The 20,760-nt window shown below is 41.7% G+C and overlaps 2 protein-coding genes across 20 annotated transcripts in view; one reads left to right on the top strand and one right to left on the bottom strand.

Moving 5' to 3' along the window:
- Positions 1-4,249, top strand: part of LRRFIP2 (LRR binding FLII interacting protein 2) — a 55,540-nt gene extending 51,291 nt beyond the window's left edge. For all 19 annotated transcript variants that reach the window (XM_082754625.1, XM_082754623.1, XM_082754620.1 and 16 more), the window contains 3 exons: positions 88-167; positions 1,157-1,261; positions 2,114-4,249. In XM_082754625.1, coding sequence (XP_082610751.1) covers positions 88-167; positions 1,157-1,261; positions 2,114-2,224 — 296 coding nt within the window. In that variant the 3' untranslated portion in view covers positions 2,225-4,249. The remainder of the gene's footprint in view (positions 1-87; positions 168-1,156; positions 1,262-2,113) is intronic.
- A 14,564-nt stretch (positions 4,250-18,813) lies between these two features.
- Positions 18,814-20,760, bottom strand: part of TARP (TCR gamma alternate reading frame protein) — a gene marked incomplete at its 5' end in the record, with an annotated part of 55,645 nt that continues 53,698 nt past the window's right edge. The window contains one exon of the mRNA XM_082752575.1: positions 18,814-20,144. Within this exon, the coding sequence (XP_082608701.1) occupies positions 20,011-20,144 (134 nt within the window). The 3' untranslated portion in view covers positions 18,814-20,010. The remainder of the gene's footprint in view (positions 20,145-20,760) is intronic.

Below are 20,760 nucleotides of genomic sequence, written 5' to 3'. Positions count from 1 at the left end.
AATTTGAATTAAAAGGAAAGCTGCCAGTTCAGAGAGTTGCTTTGAGTAATATGTTTTTTTTTCCTTTTTTTTTTTTTTTTTTTTAAGGAGATGCAAACAGACAAATTAGTGAATACAAATTTAAACTTTCAAAAGCTGAACAAGATATAACTACCTTGGAACAAAATGTAAGTCCTTCTTTAGATTTGTTTATATCATTACACTTTCTCTGCAGACATTTACCAATATTTTTTCCAACAAAAACTATGAAAATGTATTTCATAACTTATTGCTTGTTCTTGAGATTTCCACAGAATAACACTACATATATGTTTTTTTCCTATTTCCTGCAAATCAATAGTTGTGCATATTCTAACCATAAGAGAAAATCTGGAGTTAAGTTACTAAGATATGAATGTATACAGCAGAACATAAAGAGGGACTGAAGGTAACATTTTAAGAAAATCTGTATATGTAAGCCTAAGTGTAAGAAGGTTATATTGATCTGCTCTTAGAAATTCAAGAACATATATATATATACATGCATATATGTACATGTGCATATATAACGTTAGCAAAGTGAGAAAATCAGTGCAAATCAGCAACACAGTACTATAGAGCAGTTTCTCTGTAGACCACTTAAAAGTCATTTAAAGGACTAGAATTTAAATCGAAGATGTATGGCTGGTCCTTGGTAGCCTGCTGCTGTGCTATGGATTTGGGGGGGATAGCAAGGAGCTAGAAAAAAAAATATCAATCATCAACAACAACAAAAAAGTAAGTGGGTTTTAAAACTTGCAATTTCCAACCAGGATTTGTTAATTTGTCTTGAGTCCCTGCTTTGTTACTGGACTCTGTGCTTCAGCTTAAGACCTCTCACATCATGTCATGATACAGTCTCCTCTCTCCTTTGCATTTTCATGTGGTCTCTGCTTTTCCATTTTTCAGGGGTTGTTTTTAATCCCATGTATTCCCCAATTCTTGATTTTCTTTATCCAAATCAACTCTCTGCTTAGTTCTGTAACTTTTCGTATCTTCTGAAATATTTCCTGTGCTACATTTTATTCTCCTCTGTTTCTTGCAACCCTTGAAAGGGAGGACACAAGCAGTGAAGGGTGTATTGCAAGTCCTGCGAGTGGTAGAGTAACCACTCCTTTTATCTTGTTTGGGTTTGCAGGTTGGGCGACTTGAGGGACAGGTTGCAAGATACAAAAATGCAGCAGAAAATGCAGAAAAAGTGGAAGATGAACTCAAAGCTGAAAAGAGGAAGCTTCAGCGAGAGGTAATTGACTTGATTTCCTTTTTCGGCTGTATACTTTCAGTCTTGAACTGCTCTGTTGTTGCCTCCAAGCTCTCCTTTTTAAATCTTCTGTTACTGCTGTCAAGTGTTTTTAGAAGGCCTCCAAGTGTGTTGCATTCAGAAGACAGCTGTAGCACATAAAAATAGTATTAAATACAATTCAGTGTAGTCTTTTCCTTGAAAGGAATGATCTAAAGTTGCATTTTCTTCTCAATATGATAACTTGTATGATTTTAAACTAATCCTTCCATTAAATATTATTGAGGAGCCAATCCTCCATATGTCAAGTGTTAGCCTGGAAAGTTTCCTGCATGCACCTCACAGGGAGCTAGGAAGAAGCTGTATTGAACTGTACTGTTGATCTTCTTTGCTTAGGAGCTGCTGCATGACTAGTGTAATGCCTGCTACCTATGGGAATACGTCTATCCATCAACTACCACCAGTGGTAGAGAGGGCCTTACCCTTTAAATAGCATGCAATGGGAAGTTGCAGGCACCTAACTGTTCGGGGGATGAATGTGTTATATATATATATATATGTATGTATATATATAATGTGTTTTATATATATATCTATATATATAAAATGTGTTAAATATTTAAATTGCTTCATGTTTGTTTTTTTTTACGGTTGAATTCTGGTTCGTCTGGCTGCAGTAATGACATGGCTACTGTTAAAATGTCATACCTTAACTGATGTGGTACTTCAATTAAAAGAAATAAAAACAAAAAATTGTTGTATTAGATTCCTGATGTGATTTCCTCTGTTAAGGCTTATGAACAGCAGTAAGTCCAATTAAACTTAGTGATGATAACTTCTGTTTTTGTTTTATAGTTGAGAACAGCACTGGATAAGATAGAAGAGATGGAGATGACCAATAGCCACTTAATGAAAAGGCTGGAGAAGATGAAGGCAAATAGGACTGCGCTTTTATCTCAGCAGTGAAGTGGAAATGGAAAATACAATGCACTGCTCCTTGAATAACTAGCCCCTAGCTCGTTTTTAAATACAGACTTTCATTGGCACAAGCTACTTGAACACCGAGCTGTTCAACGTTGTTTTAGTTTGATAATTAAATGGCATACATCTTTTTGTAACTTATGAGAGAATGAAATGTAGTTTGAATTTCCCTGTGAATGACAGCAATTTTTCTGTAGCATTTGATTCTAGAGTCAGAGCTGGAGCACAATGCTGTATGTTCGGCCTAGTGATAGAAAATATTCTCACAACTGTGGAATCAAGTTTACTCACGATCTCTTTTGGCTGCTTTAATGAATGCTTGATGCTCGGAGACAACTGCATGAATCCAAGAAGACACTGTATTATAAACTAACATACATTTGCTCAAGACATCACACAGCACAAGTGCCTTTTATCTGGTGCAATTTAAACTTCATTGTTGAAATAACCCTTGAAATCAGATAACATTTTATTTTAAGATACATTTGGGGTGTTCACTAAACTTTATACATTTTGAAAACGCATTTTTGTAAAATATTTAAATTTATAAGAAAATAGGGACTGTATATAAAAATCTGCTTTGTTTGCATGGGCACATCCAAGTTCTAGGTGATTTTCTCAGATAATAGCCCCTGATGCTCTTAGTACACGAGTACAGATTTTAAACTTCTGTTTGTACACCATCAATTTGTCATCTGCTGCTTAAGTGTGAATTGAAATTTTAGGGTGGGAGGAAGAGATGGGAAATGTGGCTAAGGAGTTTATTAAATGGACACTTTACTGACCAAAACCAGATGTTTGTGTTTTCTTTTAAATACTGAGATATCAACAAGATAAAATCTTCAGGGTAGTAAATTTTGGTCTTCATAAAAATATTCTTCTGTCTTTTTAATCTAAAAGTTTTGAAGTGGTATTAGCCACTGTTAGCCTTTGCTTGATGCCAGCATGAGCCAAACATTTGGCCTAAGAGGATCGTTCTTTTGGACTCATATCAGATCCTTTTCTGTTGCAAATTGCTGCCATTCAGGAGTATTTTTCAAAGCAAAGCAGATTTCAGGACATTTGTAATCCAGAGTTTTAGTGGTTCTGTCTTTACCAGAGCTCCTTTACAAAGGAACAGCCATCTCTGCATTTCAAAAGTGTAGTTTGCTTTCCTTTTGCTGGTATGTTATGCCTCTTGGGCTTATAAAAAGCTTTCTCTGTTGAGAAACATCCTTTTAAGTAGCAGATCTTCAGAGACCTGCTCATTAACAGACCATTGGATTTTGGTGATCAGGTAGATAGTGGTCTGTACTGGTAACTCATGCTTTCATGTTGTGCATGTGATCAGAAGAAACCATCTTGGTCTTGATTAGTTGTTCTTACCATGTGTATTATGAAGATAAAACAATATTTTGGGGATTTTGAAGATGTTCACATGTACAAACAAACCTCTGCTTAAACCTTATTTAATATACGGTGGGGAGCACATCTTCTGGTATGCTTCCTCTAAACCACTCTGAAGCTGGATATTTCATGGCACTCAAACAACTGTGTGACTTCAGTAGTGAACTATGACAGTTGGATAAGGAATTATCAGCTCAGAATTACCAGCATCCTGAGAAACTTGGGAGCACAAGCAAAGCATCAGTAAATCCTTTTTAAAGATGAAGATAGATAGTTTTTTGGAAAGCCTTTTACTACAGGGGTCTATTAGGGTAGCCATTTTAGCTGTGGTGCTTCCCCAGTTCTTGCTACCAGAGAACTGAAATAAATTTGGACAAAGAATGCAAAACATGACATTCCCAATGTTTAGACTAACTGAATAATACTGGATTGTGACTTAGTATGACTCTTCAATTACAAAGTTTAAAAAGCAATTAAAAGAACTTTGAGGGAACTGCTCTGGGAAGAATTAATTGTAGACCTTTCTACCTTTTTCCAAAACAGTTCTTACCTGGAAGATTGTTTCACTAGTCCCATGTGAACTCCTTTTGTATATGGGACAGATACAAATAAAAATGAAAAGCAGTAAATAAAAACACAATTATTGAGCAAAACATGATTATTGAGCCTGTCTCATTATTAAATTTTCCTTGTAAATATTTCAGAATCATGCATCTCAGCAAAATTCTTGCTATGACCTTATGGTAACTGACATTTCTGTTTGGAAATTAAAACTGACTTAGCTTTTTTAGGCTATGATATTATGGTACTATTAGTTATCATGCAAGTTAATGTTCGCAAATGACTTAGAATTTATAAAAGGGCTGTCTAGTAATGTGGTACACTAAAGTTTTAAAAATGGTCCTCCACTATAGCTTACGCTGCTTAGAAACTGCACTAAGTTTGGCAATTGATATTTAACAAACTTTTTTTTTTTGTTGTTTTTGTTAAAAGGTGACTTAGTAATGCAGTGAGGTGATTTGTGCTGCCTTTCATGTCTGTTGTTTGTTTTTTCTTCTTTCTCTCTCAGCAGTCCAAGCAATCACGTTTAGTTGGTGGAATAATAATTTTGAGAATCAACATGCTTGCTTACTTGCATGTGGGTATTTACTGACTTCCTCCTGAAAAGTCGATAAGCTGGTTGTGCTGATAGTTCCTAAGAGTACAGGCAGCAGTCACTTTCTTTCTGCTGTCATCTTTTCTCCATTTCTAGTGCCCTTGTGTGGTCTCTTTCGGCAGTGTAGAAACAACAAGGAAGTGCTCTCTTCTGTTGCTTAGGCAAAACACACACAGCAGAGGGCATGCTTGGTTTGTGTGCTCTACTTTAATGCAGGACAAGCAGAAAGTTTCCCAAAGTTTCCACAAAAGAGCTGCTTTACTTCCTAGGCATAATTTGTTAGAAAAGGTTAATTTATAGGGGAATTTAAAACTTTCATACTAATCACATCGAGCATCTATTGTTTTGGCTAAAAGTCAATTGGATTCAAGAACACGCTTCAAATTATTGATATTTCAAGTGACTTTTGATTATAATCTTTCTGTGGTACTAGAAAAAAATACATTGGAAAAGACTGGCCTCTCATAACCACTCATTGGAAGAGTGTTTTTATCTTCACTAAGATAACATCTGCAGAATTCAGTGATAAGTTCTCTATCTTTCTGACCCTCCCTCCTCCAAAAGGGAGGCCTCCAACTAGAGACAGACTAGTGTGATCTGGTCAAGGGTAGAGAGGCACTGGCACAGATTGCCCAGAGAAATGGTGGATGCCCCATCCCTGGAAGTGTTCAAGGCCAGGTTGTATGGGGTTTTGGGCAAACTGGACAGGGACACCTTCCTGTGATCATGGCAGGGCACCGGAACTAGATAGATGGTGCTTAGGGCCCTTTCCAACCCAAACCGTTCTGTGCTTTTATGATCTCCCTAAAATAAAGTTAACAAAGTCCAGAAAGATCAGAAAAGTCTTAGTTTTGCTGCTGGTGCTAGGTGTGAAGAATGGTGTTGCTAAGTGTCACGGGAGATGTCAGCAGGCTGCACAGCATTACAGCAGATTAAGGAAATAGGAACTTATCAGAAGCAACAGCTTGAAAAACTATGAACCCCAATGGCAGTGGAGATGCAGGTAGTTTCTGAGATCACTGGGATGACCACGAAAAGTAGTAATGAGAAAACAAACAAACAAACGGGTTATTTTGTTTTAGTACAAGCATATCCAGGAGAGAAAAAAGAAAAAAAAAAAAAAAAAAAGAAAAGGTACAAGAAACCAGGAATGACACTTGGATAACAATAGCTTTTAAGCCATTTTAGCTTTTTTTTTTTTTTAGCATTTTAAGTGTTTTTTTTTGTTTGTTTGTTTTTTTGTTTTTGTTTTTTTTAAGGTAACCAGACTTTATTTAATCAGAATGAGTGTATCTGACAGACAAATGAATAATGGCTACAAGACTTTACCAGCTTTGCAGGAAGCCACAAATTGCTTGTTGGCCAAATGCATTAGCCATAATCATGGACAACTCACAACGATAAAGTTATTATTTTTGGTTGGAATGACTGGGGTTTGGTTGGGAAAAAAAAAAGCCAGTGGAATTTAATTATATTGTATAATTTCAGAGAAACTCACTTGCAAGGGGGCAAAGAAGGTTGCTAGTGTCTCTTAAATGGGGGATTATGCCTAATTATTTCCGTGTAAAGGTGCAAATTTAGAGGAAAGTCGGTGTAAGGATGATTGTGAAGTGGTATAATACCAGCATTGTTACTAAGCGTGTAATTTTTAACACCAAGCATGATTCTCTTCTTCCCCCTAAGCTTGAGGGGCTTTGCTTGGTCGGGTGGGGGTTGTTGGGGCTGGGCGGAAAGATTCAGTTAGCATTTTGTAGGGGCTCCAAAGAACAATGCTGGAAGATGACAACACCAAAAAGGTAAAGAGAAACTAAAAATTTGCTGTTGTTTATTTTGGTTGTTGTTCTCATCTGTGGGATATCACACAGCAAAAAGCAGCCTCTGGTGCACCTTACTTGCTCAACTTTTTACACCAGGTTCCTTATATCATGCACAAAAACCAGATCTTCACCCCAGGCAGGGCAATGCATATCCCCAGGATGGCAATGGGGCTGGGGACACTGCAGGTGCCAGAGCTGTGCCAGGTGTTGGATGCCTGGGCTCCTTCCTTCCTGACAGGCCAGGGCCAGCATTAGGAACAAGGCCCAGGCTGCAGCTATGGGTCAGAACCTGCTGTTCACCACCTGCTGTTCCCTTGGCCTGCCGCTGCTCCCAGTGGTAGCTCCCTGCCTCCTGCCACTGCCAGAGCTGGCTACAAGGCCTCGAGCAGCAGCAGGGCCTCTGGCTTGGGCAGGCCCAGCATGGGCCTAATTTGCCCTGTCCTTATTCTTTTTAATTTCTGGTGTGTAAGGGTGGATGGTTTTCTTGCAGCCAGCAGCTACATGTGACTGAAGAGCATCCAAGCCAACAACAGAGCTCTAGCTCTGTCTTTGCAGAAAGAAGAAAAGCAATAAGTGAGAAAAGCCTATGATGCCTTTTGCTGCTTAAGGGGAGAGAATCACTACCTGAAGCTCCAGGTTGTTTATTTACCAACACAACTTCAATCAGAGGAAGTCATAAATCATTAGGGTTGGAAAAGACCCCCAAGATCATCTGTCTAACCATCACCCTACTACCAATGTCACCCACTAAACCATGTCCCTCAGCACCACATCCAGCCTTTCCTTGAACACCCCTGGGGACAGTGACTCCACTACCTCCCTGGGTAACCCGCCCCAGTGCCTGACTGCTCTTTCTGAGCAGAAACGTCTCCTCTTTTCCAACCCGAACCACCCCTGGCACAACTTGAGGCCATTCCCTCTAGTTCTATGACTAGCTACCTGTGAGAAGAGGCCGACCCCCAGCTCCCCACACCTTCCCTTCAGGGAGTTGTAGAGGGGCCCAAAACTGAATGCAGTACTCGAGGTGTGGCCTCACCAGAGCTGAGCACAGGGGGACAATCACCCCCCTGGTCCTGCTGGCTATGCTATTCCTGATACAAGCAAGGATGCCGTTGGCCTTCTTGGCCACCTGGGCACACTGCTGGCTCATGTTCAGGTGAGCATCAATCAGCACCCCCAGATCGTTTTCCTCTACACAGCTTTCCAGCTAGTGTGCCCCAAGCCTGTAGCACTGCATGGAGTTGTTTTGGCCAAAGTGCAGGACCTGGCACTTTGCCATGTTGAACCTCATCCCATTGGCCTCTGCCCATCGAGCCATCCTGTCCAGGTCCTTCTGTCTTCCTACCCTCCAGCAGATCAACACCCCAGAGTACAGTGAGGAAATGTATTGGACAATCCTCTGTCCTGAAGTAAGGAGCAGGACTGTGCCTGTAACTGTGTCACGAATACTTTCTTGTAGGAACAGTGAGATAATATATGAGAACTGAGAAATTCTGTATGGTTGTAGCTGTGGTTGTACTAGCTGTGATGAGGAGCAGATCCTGATACCAGCAAAGGCTGCATGTTTGTTTTGAGGGAAATTGCCTGGCAGAATGGGAAAAGAATTTGAAGGGTCTGACTTGTATCCCTGCCTCCTAGTGACCCCACCTACTGAACAGCTGACTAGAGAAATACACTCCCTTGTGGCTCTAACTCAGTGTTTATGTAGATGCTTTTTGGAGACTGCATGCAATTGAGCTTATGTTGGTGACCATGGATTGGAACTTGCGAGTCTTTTTAGAAAACTCTGCTGTTGGTCTGACTGATAGATTTACAAAGTGAACAAATAATCTCTGGGCTGTTAATCTGTAGTTCAGTAGGACTCTTTGTTCTTTGCGTGGGAAAGAAATTGTCTTCTATCTTGGTAACACAGTGCCAGAGCTGGGAGCTGTTTCTCCAAGCGAAGAGGATGTGCTTTCTGGCAGGGTGTTCCACACAAGTATGTTGCTGAGGCAGAGCTATTTAGAAATGAAGACTTGTGCAGTGTGCCCGTACAATTTTTCCCTTCCAGAGACAGGCAAATGAGACCTCATTCCATAAGAGCCTTTTCAAAGAGCAGGAAGTTAGGCTTGGGGAAAGCCTAGAACAATATAATATTGTGAAAACACAAATCCCAGTGTTTCTCAACAAGAAATACAAGAGTGGGAGAAATGGAGCTGAAATTGAGGCAAATAGATTCTGCAGCTGCTCAGCTGAATTCAGATGCTGAGCCTGCAGCTGTATGTGAAAGGCTGTCAGGTAAGAAGAGAGCAGTGTCAGGAGGGAAAGCTGGAAGGTGCTGACAATGCCAGTTGCAAAAGCAGTTGCTGTCTCTCCAGAGACATCCTCCCAACTCTGCCAGGACAGAGCAGCCTTTCTGCAACAAGAACTTTTTCAGTGGGTACTACAAATTGGCGAGGGCTAAAAATTTAGAACCTGGCTTCTTCATAGGCAGGGTTTGAGTCACTGTGCTACACGTTTCCTAGTTTACTGACAGAGAGGATGAGCTGTCTGTAATGAAAGTTTTAGAAGAAGTGAGGCAAGACTGCTAAATTTGTTCCTCTGTAAATGATGCAAGTAAGCGATTACTTGCAGTGTTTAAATCTCATGTGTGCCTGTGTAATAATGCTGGTCATCGAGGCCTTTTCTATGGTGTTTTTGGACTGCAGATGGCATACCTGAGTGGTACTGAGTTCCAGGATGAGTCAGAGTTCCAGTCCTGCCCACAGTTCCAGCTCAAAAGACATGACAGAATTCAAAACATCTTTGTTATCAATCCCAGACTTCCAAGACGGGGATAGATTGCTGACAGGTTTTGCTAGTAGCCCAGTTAAGTCATCTGTTTTACAGTAGAACGGATTTCCAGATGTATTTAACAAATTGCTACCTTTTCTGCTTGCTGCAGCTGTTTTCAGAAGGGTTCTCCTATTGGGCTGAATTTACAAATGTAACAGCTTTTGGAAGCTAATTGACAAAAATAAAATAAAATTAAAATAAAATAAAATAAAATAAAATAAAATAAAATAAAATAAAATAAAATAAAATAAAATAAAATGCTTTCTTTCTATGGTGATTACTAGCATTTGTGTAGAAAAGTTGAGGTTCAGCAAGCAAAGCAGATAGCATGGTGCTGTGCTCAAGCCATGGAGCTGTATCTCTTGCACTCTTGCAGATACCGTTCCTTTGGACTCTGCTTTTTTTTTTTTTTTTCCCTCAACAAAGTCCATCGAAGTGTTATGAACTTGAGCACCCTTGGATACTGACCTTGCAGTTGCAATGCTCAAAATGTTTGGTTTGCTTTAGGTCTGCAAAGGCAAAGTCAATTGCAGGAAAATGGTCCCCCCCCCCGGAAAAAAAAAAAAAAAAAAAAAAAAAAAAAAAGTGGGACTCCTGTCTTCTTCATAGTCTTGTGTAGTGTTCACACTGCCAAGATGCTTACACAGCTTCATCAGACGTCCTCTGGACTGAAGAATCCCTGGTCTTTGCTTGACTGGTCATGCTCTACCTTTAACATGGATAGGTTCCTTTTCCCTTGCTCACGTATGTTTTTTGAAGGAAACATCACAATTGTGATAATCACAACAAGGCTGAATTTTTATTTCATTACATTTTGTACACGTGTTTTTTCCTTGTATTTTATGTAATAGCCTCCTCATTTCCCTGTTGTGTTTTGGTAGCTCTGTGCTTTCAGTCTGGCCTACATTAGTCTCATGAACCCCCAAACTGTTTTACAGGAGGCCACCTTAGTGATTTCATCAATTGTGTTAAATAAAAGTCGCCTGCTGTACTTTCACAAGTTACTCTCTAAATGTCTCTCCAGTTCAACACGGGATTAAAAGTTAGCTCAAGTCAATGTGACAGAGAAGACCTCTCTGGTTTTGGAGTCTTTTTCTTCCCTTCAATTTTTAAATCAGTTGAGGAAACTCTATAGAGAGCTCTAATGTAGAGAGATCTAGAGACCCTTTACCCAAGGAAATAGTTTGAAGTCTGCTCTTTGGTTTTGTTTTGGTTTGCTCTGATTTCCCAGGAACATGAGTGGGATAAAATGATGCTTTCTAAGGAAACCTCCCAGCTTTCGTAGTTACTTGACTAATGCACTGAAGCCTTGGCCCTCTGGGCTTGTGGTTAAAATTTATCTTGATGACTTTGACATCTGTTGATGTTTGCCAAAACTCATTCTGTGCTGAAGTGGCTTCACAAGACAAGAGAAGGAAACAAACTTCGAGTATACAGAATGGAAGAAATTAGTAGGCTTGGGTTGAAGGGAAGAGATCAAGCTGTTTTTACTATTTATTTATTTATTTATACTTTTTCCTCTCTCAGAGAGGCATCTCCAATTGCCAACACCCTCTGTGCTTTTTTTGTGGCACTGGATCTTACACAAGTGGTTTGATGGTCCACCATTGGACCACCATGGTTGCCATTTCCTGGGTCTTGACCATCTGTTATTGACACCCTCCCTTTTTTGAGCCCCAGAGTATCCTATCTGTTGTGTAGGGACACTTCAGGGGCAAGGGAGAATCAGGGCATACCATGCAGGAAACCCCTCAGACATCAAACATCAGTGCGATCACCCACACTGCTGCAGAACACATCATTGCCTCGAACAGCTCACGAAGCTCTTACACGGGACATGACCCACTCTTGACACTGGGATAAACCTGCAGGATGGGTGCAGATCTGCCAAATTTGGCCAGACCAGCAAGCTTTCAGGGGACTGAAGGGGATCAAGGCATCTCTGCTCCATATTGTTTGGAGGTTGTTGGTGGCTTTTCTATATTATTTTCCCCAGGTTATTCCCTTGGATTTTTTGGGCTTTAGTGGTGTTTTTATCATTAGGGTTTCTGTCATTTTTTGTTGGTTTTAGCAGTTGATTTTTTTTTTTTTTTGGTATGTGTATGTGTATTTGGTGGTGACTTTTCTGTATTTTTTTCTCTTTTTTTTTTTTTTCTTTTTTTTTTTTTTTTGATTTTGCAGTGGATTTTGTAGTGGATTTTTTTTTTTTTTTTTTTTTTTTTGTAGGGTTTTCTCTCAGATTTCTGTTTGATTTTGTATTTGATTTTTGGGGGCTCTGCAGTGGCTTTTCTGTTTTTCTCTTTTTCTGTTTTTCTCTTTTTATTTTTTCTGTTTGATCTTTTTATTTTTTCTTTTTGATCTTGCAGTGGATTTGGGGTGGTTTTTCTATGTGATTTTTTTTTTTCTCCTCAGATTCAATGTTGCATTTTGCATTGTATTTTTGTGGGGTTTGGTCGTAACTTTTCATTAGGGTTTTCTTCATGTTTTTTCAGTGCAAGGAAAGGCAAAGGAATAGGTCATCTTGAATGCAATCACACAGCATATGCAGGACAACCGGGGGATCAGGCCCAGCCAGCATGGGTTCATGAAAGGAAAGTCCTGCCTTACCAACCTCATCTCCTCCTAGGACCAGGTGACCCACCTGGTGGATGAGGGAAAGGCTGTTGATATAGTCTAACTAGACTTCAGCAAGGCCTTTTACACAGTCTCCCCCAGTGTTCTACTGGAGAAGCTGGCAGCCCATGGCTTGGACAGGAACACTGCTGGGTTGAAAACTGGGTGGCTGGTCTGGCCCAGAGAGTGGTGGTGAATGGAGTGAAATCCAGCGGGCAACTGGTCACCAGTGGTGTTCCCCCAGGGGTTGGTGTTGGGGCCCCACAATGACAATCTGGGAGGTCTTTTCCAGCCTTAAATGATTCCCCAAGCCATTGAACTTGCTTAATGGTGCAGTCGTGGCCATGCCACAGGTGCCTGCATTTGGCCCTGCCCAGCAACAAAACATCTGCTGCTGCCATCTGAACATATTAATTCAGCTTGCAGCCTCATGTCCCATCCTCACATCTCAGCCTTACGCTGCAGCCTGACATCCTAGCCCCATCTCGCAGCCTCACACACCAGGCCCACTTCCCAGCATCAAGGCCCAACCTCATCCCACAGCATCTGTACTATGCTTATGTGGCAAGGATTGGGTAGCACGGGACTGCAGCAGTGACCTCTGTAAGAAGAGACCAGGAGCTGCCCTATGTCAGAGAAGAGCCAGTTCTAGATGGCTCCAAAAGAGACCCACCCTCCTCCACTGGCCAAGGCTGGCACTTCTGTGTACACTGGTGGCACTTCTATGATAACGTATTTAAGAAAGGCTGAAAAATGCTGTGCAACAGCATCTGAGAGACAGGAATGAGGCAACGTGAGAGAAACAACCCTGCGGATACCACAGTCAGTGAAGATGGAAGGGAGGAAGTGCTCCAAGCACTGGAGCAGAAGTTCCCCTGCAGCCTGTGGAGAGCATCCCATGCTGGAGCAGTCCATTCCTGAAGGACTGCACCCTTTTGTATGGTTCCCAGGCTGGCAGTTCCCAAGCAGGCAGGCATTTTCTTCTCTCAGTGTTTTAGGAGACATTTTCTCTCAGCCTTTGTCCCATTAAAGCATGGTCACTTCATGGCTGCTCCCATCACCCAGTTTACCATTCCCATGATAATCTTCCATCCCCCAAATGACTTCCCTCACTCCTACAGGTGCCCACCATCCACAGCCATTCCTCATCCGTCTATCCTCTCCCATCCACAGTGCACATCCCCAAAATGCTCAGAAGAGGGGCCTGGCCCAGCAGCACACATGGTCATTAGCACCCGTCTCCTCCTGCACAGCCTTGGGGTTGGTGTCCCATGGGGATTGGGGCAATCTGCGCCTGTCCTGCTCCCAGCACCAGGAGAGGCAGCGGATATGCTGCTGGAGTATGGAGGGGCTAAACCCGGGCGAGATGCTGTGGGACCGGTAGCTGGAGGGGCTCCACTGTCGCTGCCCCTGAAGCCTCAGCCCTGGCCCTGCTCTGGGCTGGAACCTGCCCCTGGGCCGGCGGGCTGAGGCGTCCCTCAGGGAGTGCAGCACCAGCCACACAATGTCAATGATGGGCTGGTGGCAGTGTGGGCAGGTGGCTCTGTGAGCGGCCCACGACTGGATGCACGCTCTGCAGGAGTGTCTGCAGGGGTCCAGGCGAGCTGCGTAGGCTAGTGGGCCCAGGCAGATGGGGCACATCTTGTCCCTGGGGGCCTCCAGGAATGACTTCCCATCCCACAAATGACTTCCCATCCTTGAGACCCCCAGTGGTGCCCACCACCTGCAGCCATTCCCCACCCATCCATCTGATCCCATCTGCAGCCGACATCCCCAAGCCAATTTGTGGAGAGGGCTCAGGCAGCAGGGCTGGGCTGCGTTCAGCCCCCTCCACATGATGCCACATGAACAACTGCAGGCAGATGCTTTGCAGAGTGGAAAAGAGTAATTTAATCAAACAGTAATTGTGGCTGCTGCCACCAGCCTGGCCCCAGGCCAGGCCCCACTGCCGGCTCAAATGTGGGGCCCGGCTTGGTGGCCTGCGTGGTTGCCAGCCCCTGGCTCCTGCTTGTCTCTTCACAGCCATGATGTGCCCTTGGGGTTGATGTCCTGCAGGGACTGGGGCCATCTGTGCCCATCCTGCTCCCAGTGCCATGAGAAGCTGCAGACATACCGGCGGGGCCAGGAGGGGCTGCGCTTGCTGTGCCCAGGCGAGACACTGTGGGAGCGGTAGTTGGAAGGGCTCCACCACTACTGGCCCCGAGGCCACAGCCCTGGCTCCATGTTGGAAACTTCTGGAACCTGCCCTGGGACCTGTGGGTGGAGGCATCACCCAGGGAGTGCAGCAGAGGCACAGGATGGCCACGATGGGCCTCTGGCAGAGTGGCCAGTTGGCCCTGGCAGCAGCCCAGCGCTGGGTGCATGCCATGCAGAAAGTGTGCCCACAGGGGTCAGGCCGCCTGCAGTGGCCAGCACGCCCTGGCAGACATCTTGGCCCTGCAACCTCCACAGGCAGATGTTTCTACCTCCTCCCCCTTTTGAAGGAGGAAGGTGGAGCTTTCTGGAAGCTGTGCTTCTCTAAACCATGTGACATCAGCCACTCCCCCTGTGTCCTTCCCCATGACTTTTACAAAGGCTGTCCCTCTCTTTTTTATGTTCCCTCACAGTTTTATGTTCTTTTACAGTGGTGCTTAAAAGTGCACACACTACTCAAGGTGAGGCCACACCAGTGCAGAGTAGGGGAGATGAATCACATCCCTTGGCTGGCTTGCTGTTCTGTGTTTGATGCACGCCTGCATGCTCAGCAGTGCTACCATTGAAATCCACGGAGGGGAAAGCAGCAATGTCCCTCAGCCTAGGCAGAAACACAGGGTCCCTGGGCACTGGGCAGGCAGCAGCAGTCCTGGGCTGGTACAGCTGGAGGAGGTGTCCACACCCAGCACTCCTCACCTCACCACATGAGTGTTAATCCATTCCTGGGTAAAGGGAACAAGCATTACTGTAATGACTAGACCTGACACAATCCTTGTGTTTATGAAATAGTACTTAGAACAAGTCCAGCCATTTCTCATGATGGTGCATCATGAATAGGTGAGGGCAGCCTGTCAAGAAGTGGTGCAGCACCCCTCGCCATTGACAACTATACTTTCTTAATTTCACTTTAAGCCCAAATTTCCCTTCAACCCAACCACGGTGTGCTATATGCATTCCCATTTCCTGAGCTGTGCTGGAACAGGCAGTTCCCTGTAGAATAGTAGAGTCTCTAATTCTTTTAATAATCAGAAATGTGTCTTGTATTTCTGCAGGTGTGTCTAATGTAGTAAGTTCTGTATCTAAATGAGCTGTGTAGGCTTTAAGAAGTGATTGTTACCAAGGTGAACATTGTGCTGGGGAATCTTGTCACTCCTTTGATCCAGAATGGATCCACTGAATGGGAGACAGTTGGACTTTGTTGGGAACTCATAACCATAGTTTCCACTGACGTCCTCTTTCTGTGAATCGTATGTACAGACTAAAGGGGTCCCCTGGCATTATTGGGCCCATAGCATAGTGTTATGAAACACAGTGTATTAATAATTTCATTGTTTTTTTTTTTTTAATGTGTAACAGCTGTTTTCTGGTGATTCATCTATTCCAACCGACTGACTTCAGGACTAACCAATTATTTAAGCATATTATTGAAAGCACCATCAAAACGTCTCTTGAACACTGACAGGTATGGGGTATCAACCATCTCTAGGAAGTCCATTCCAGTGTTTGACTTCCATCACAGTAATTGTTCCTTATATCCAGTCTGAACTTCCTGTGGCACAGCTTTGCACTGTTCCCATGTGTCCTGTCATTGGTATCATGGAGAAGAAACTGGCACCTCCCTCTCCACTTTCTTTTCTCAGGAAGTTGTGAAGAGATTATGAGGTGTCTTTTCAGCCTTCTGTTCTCCATACTAGACAACCCCAGTGCCCCTAGCCTCTCCTCCATAGGAGAGGCTATGCTATGGATGTTTTCAAGGACCTTAATATCCTTTTTATGTTGTGAAGACCGGAACTGTACACAATATTCAAGGTGAGACTACACTAATGCTAAATATAGGGGGAGAATCAACTCTTTGAACTGTTTGGGTATTGGTGTTTCTTTTGGAAGTGGTGGAAGAAATTTCTCTGGAGATGGAAGTGCAGTAGTGCTAGGAAGATATTTTCTTTTTAGTTTAGGTCTAGGACAAATACTCTCATCTTGAACACTGCATGGACAAAACTATGCCAGTATTTCCCCTTCTCACTCTGTTGAACACAAATGGGCAACATTCTACCAGGTCTGTCTTAAGATTTTTGTAGCACACTTCAGTTACATATGAAAATTTATTTCCTCATTTTGGTATTGACTTATTTTCAGGATTATCTTGCCATGTGTTCACTTTACAAGTGGCAAAGCTCCAGATATGGGAGGAATTAAATCTTGTCAAGAAGATGAAGGTTCTGATTTGAAATCTTTTAGTTCGCTTTGGGAACAGTAGATGGCTTCTTCCTTTGAGCCTCCCCATATTCAATATCTGTTGCCTTGACTTGCATTGTCATTCATCCTGATTTTTTCAATCTGTTACAGAAAGAAAATCTGTGGGGGAAGTTGTTGGGAATTGGAAACTGCAGCAACAGAGTCTACAGATGACCTGCTGAAGGGACTGCTGAGATAAATTATTAATTAAAAAGTAAAGGGAATGGTTCCCATATATTCTAATACCTCACGGAGAAGTATCTTGTTGACATATGCATATTAGTTTTCCTCCCAGCTGTTATGAAAATATTTGTTCATGATGCATACCTGAAATGATCTTCCAAGTGAATAGGTAATTAGTGGGAAGTGTTGTCATGTGCATCTAATTAAGAGATTGGTAGTATAATGAAGTAAAACTTCTTTATGTTGGAATTATATTTAATGATTGTTGGGATGCAGTAGGTAAAAGCTAATCATTATAAAACTAAGTTATTTGTTATTGTCATTTGATCTTTTATCCTCTCAATGTCTTCAGGTGCAAAGGAACAAATCCTCAAACAATATCTCTGAGATTTTTGATCTGCTCAGCACTTCAGAGTATGTGCTGGTGCCCCAGCAGTTTCAGAATCTCAAATTCAATAGTCTACTATTGGGATCTCTTTTTAAAATTTCTAAGTGTTGGTAACAAGCATCAACAGAAGTTATCTGTTGGGCTGCTATAATCCTTATGCAGATCTTTCTCCTTTACAACTACATGTGAGAGGAATCCGTGGGTTACTTTCCATATCACCTATTCTAGGGCATTTTGATAGCTGAGAAATCAGTATTCTCAAACATGCAAGTTATTGTATAATGTAGGACACAGAATGTTTCTAGCAAGATAAAGAATACCTTGAAAATCCCTTTCCACAAATATATTCATCTGTGCATTAATCCTTTTTGGTTTAGAGCCAAGAGTGGATTCCATTCTGTCTTTTCATTAGAAGCACCAAATTGCCTGTAACCATTTCCCTAGCATGTTTATTAATTCTGTAGCTCTGTCACAGAGGTAGAGCAGCTGCGAAGTTCATACCTGTAGAAGCTTGAAATCACCGAAAATCAGTAGTGGTAAGATGTATTTTAGAAGACATGTCTTTCAAGTGTTAATAAAGTCCTGACAGCAAAAGTTTATGCTTAGATCTAACTAACTTATCTAACTCTGGCATTCACTAATGATAAATAAAAATGCATATCCTGCAGACTTCCTGCAACACCCATGTTTTTGCAGCAGCAGTAGCTCTTACATGTACATATCATAAGCATGCAGTTAGACCAACATGCGTAATGAGTGGTAAGCTTCACTTTATTTTTTATATATATAACTTAGGCATGTGGTTTTTATCACTTTGTATTTCCATCAGTATGGTTTAGAAGTACACTGTGGTAAAAGACAGGACGGCTGTGGTCTAACTGTCCTCAGCTTATCACCCATTCTCATCGTGGCCCACCTCCTCTGAACCAGTTGTGACTGGTTCAGTTTACAGGGTTTTTCCACTAAATAACCAAACCTTCCTGCAAACAACCCCCTCCAGCACCCCAAGGCTTAAAACATCAGCTTAGCCTCTTATTTGGGCTAAATAAATAAGAATAAAAGCTTGGTGTGAACAGTATATGCATGTATAACTACACTTCAGGAGCAGTTGCAAATAAAAAACCTCAATCCATGCACTTGAGAAGCCCCATAAACTGTGAGGTGAGAGCTATGCTCAACGTTGTTCAGCATTCCTTGTGCAAAGAGCTTAAATATCTGTTTTTCTCTCTGTTTGCTTGTTCAACAGGGACAGCATCTTTGAGTTTTGCATATGAGGTGGGACAAGGGGATCTGGGGATCATTTTATTAAAAGTAATCTTGGTTCATTAAAGCAATCAAGTGTTTGCCTAGCCTGATGGACTAGCAGGGATAGTAGAGTGGGAGGCCGTGACAGTGATATTAACAATGCTACTGAAATCTACAGTAACTGCATTCACCAAAATACTTTTACAGCTATTGTCTCACCCTTGTATTAAAGTCAAGCCTTAACAAATAATAACATAGGATATCAACTAGTTCTCAAGGAGAGTTTGGCTAAAGTTTAGACTTCCAAACTTTCTTCAAATTGAAGACTGTAACACTGAAGGTCTTAAGTAGCTGCATTGGTTTCAATATGTTCTTTGTAAAATAGCTTTCTCTGATTGTGAGAACTGTCTCTTTTAGGTTTTCCTCTTCTTGCACTGGCATGAGCTGTAGAAAATGGACCTGTTGTAACAGCATGATGTTTCCTCCCAGCTTAGCTGTTCAATTGCAAATATTTAATGGGTCAGCTTTTATTATTCCGTGTAAAACAGTTTTCCCATTTAATAATCTGAAAGAGCAAAAAATGGATGGTTTTAAGGATCCTTCATTCCCTGAGGAATTCATATGAGGATGGAGAATCAAGTTTTCGAAACACCTTACTATAGGCCATAAAACAAACATAGGTCTCAAGAATACATCTGAAGAAAAGCTTTTATTGCTCTCATCATTACAGATTCGGTACAGGCATTCATCTCCAAACTTGTGGAAATGGTTAGCCCCAAAATGAACAAGCACTTTACCCCAACGATTCTACTTCAAATTTTTCCACGGGATTGTGAAAGAGACTAATTTGCACAACTTGGAGATGAAGAGTTTGAAGTCCAACATCTGAGAATTTTTCCTCTACTGTGAAAACAGTTTCTCCACTGAAGAATCAGATTTAAGGTTTTGCTCAATCTGAAAAGGTTTCTCTAAACAAAATGATCATTGCAATCATTTTGCATCTTTAAAAATATGGTGTGCAGGTTCTCATTTTGTGTTACAGTACTGCCCTGTGGCCTGGTGAATTTCTTAAATTTCTGTAGATGTGCAACTTCGAATTGCTTTTTTACTCATCTAACTCTTACAAAATACTATGCTTGCTTTTTAAAATCACGTTTAATTGATTCTCTTAAAGCACGTATCATTACAGAATATTCCGGTCTTGATTTGGTGGATACATATAGGTTGCAATAAATCATTGAATGCAAAAATGAACCTATGACCTATTTTGCATTGAACCTATGAACCTATTTTGCATTGAATGCAAAAATGAATCTATGAGTTTACAGCACTGAAATGCTCCTAATTAAGCCTTAAAAGCAATCTTAAAATGCACCTCTGCTTTATATGTTTATATGCTCTAAACTTATGCATCCAAAACCACTTTTAGTATTAGAACCTTCTTCATCTTGCAATACACAATTTCTATTAAAACACAAGCTATGTAGCCTTACTCCGATTGACCACCTCCCTCTCAGTTCATTACTCAGAAAAAGTGAGAAAAAACAGGCTGATAGGAAAACACTATCGGTAAACCGCAGCAAGCCCTGTACGCTAATGCCAGTAAGTTCTCTTTGGACTTTTTTTTTTTTTTTTTTTTTTTTTTGGGTGTGTTTAGCACTGAGGGCAGGGGAGCCTATGTGAACAAGTAAATAGCAAAGCAAATTGAAGATGATTTTGTAAACCTTTCCAACACCAACATTTATGTTTTCTTTCCTGGGAGCTTAGCTGGAGTCCTCATTCTGTATATGAAGAAGAGTACGATGACATAGTACATGGAGCTTTTCAGAAAAAGGATGAGGTATACTAGATGTGCTGCCTTGTACATCAAGTAATCTGTAACAAACATAAGACAGAAAAATCTTGTTGAACATCAGTATCGTACAACCTCCTAAAAGACAGGAAAAAACAAGGCCGTGTGGTGTGTTTACAAGGATTGTGGTGGACAGCATGTAAACAAATACGATGTCTGACTGTCCTCTGAGCGGGTCTGTACTGCTCGTAACTTCTAGATGGAGAGGGTTTCTGCGCACTAGACCATCTCACAATACTGCCATGTTATTGTTACCTGCAGTGCAAGAACCTGCAGAGCAAGAAAGACTCTAGCTCTTTCACCACTGGTAGCACAGCTTTTGCTTAAATTCTTTTACATCTGTTTTTTTTGTTGTTGTTGTTGTTGTTTTTTTTTGTTTGTTTGTTTGTTTTTTTTTTTTGTTTGTTTTTGTTTTTGTTTTTTTAAACAATATTTCCTAAATCCCCATTCAAGCTAAAAGAAAATTACTTTGTCCCAAGTGCTGTGCAGTTGCTAGTCTGAAGGAGCGTCAGGTGAAGCACTCAGCATTTAACTGCACCAGGTATTTAAAGCAGTGGCCCTTAATGCAGGCTAATGATCTAGTACTGTAGTGCAAACAACATCTGCATCGGGCTAACAAAGCCCAAAGACCTAGAGCAC

The sequence above is a fragment of the Aythya marila genome (assembly GCF_965140915.1).
Source record: "Aythya marila genome assembly, chromosome: 2".
In the NCBI taxonomy this organism is placed as follows: domain Eukaryota; kingdom Metazoa; phylum Chordata; class Aves; order Anseriformes; family Anatidae; genus Aythya; species Aythya marila.
This window is presented reverse-complemented; position numbering and strand designations above follow the sequence as displayed.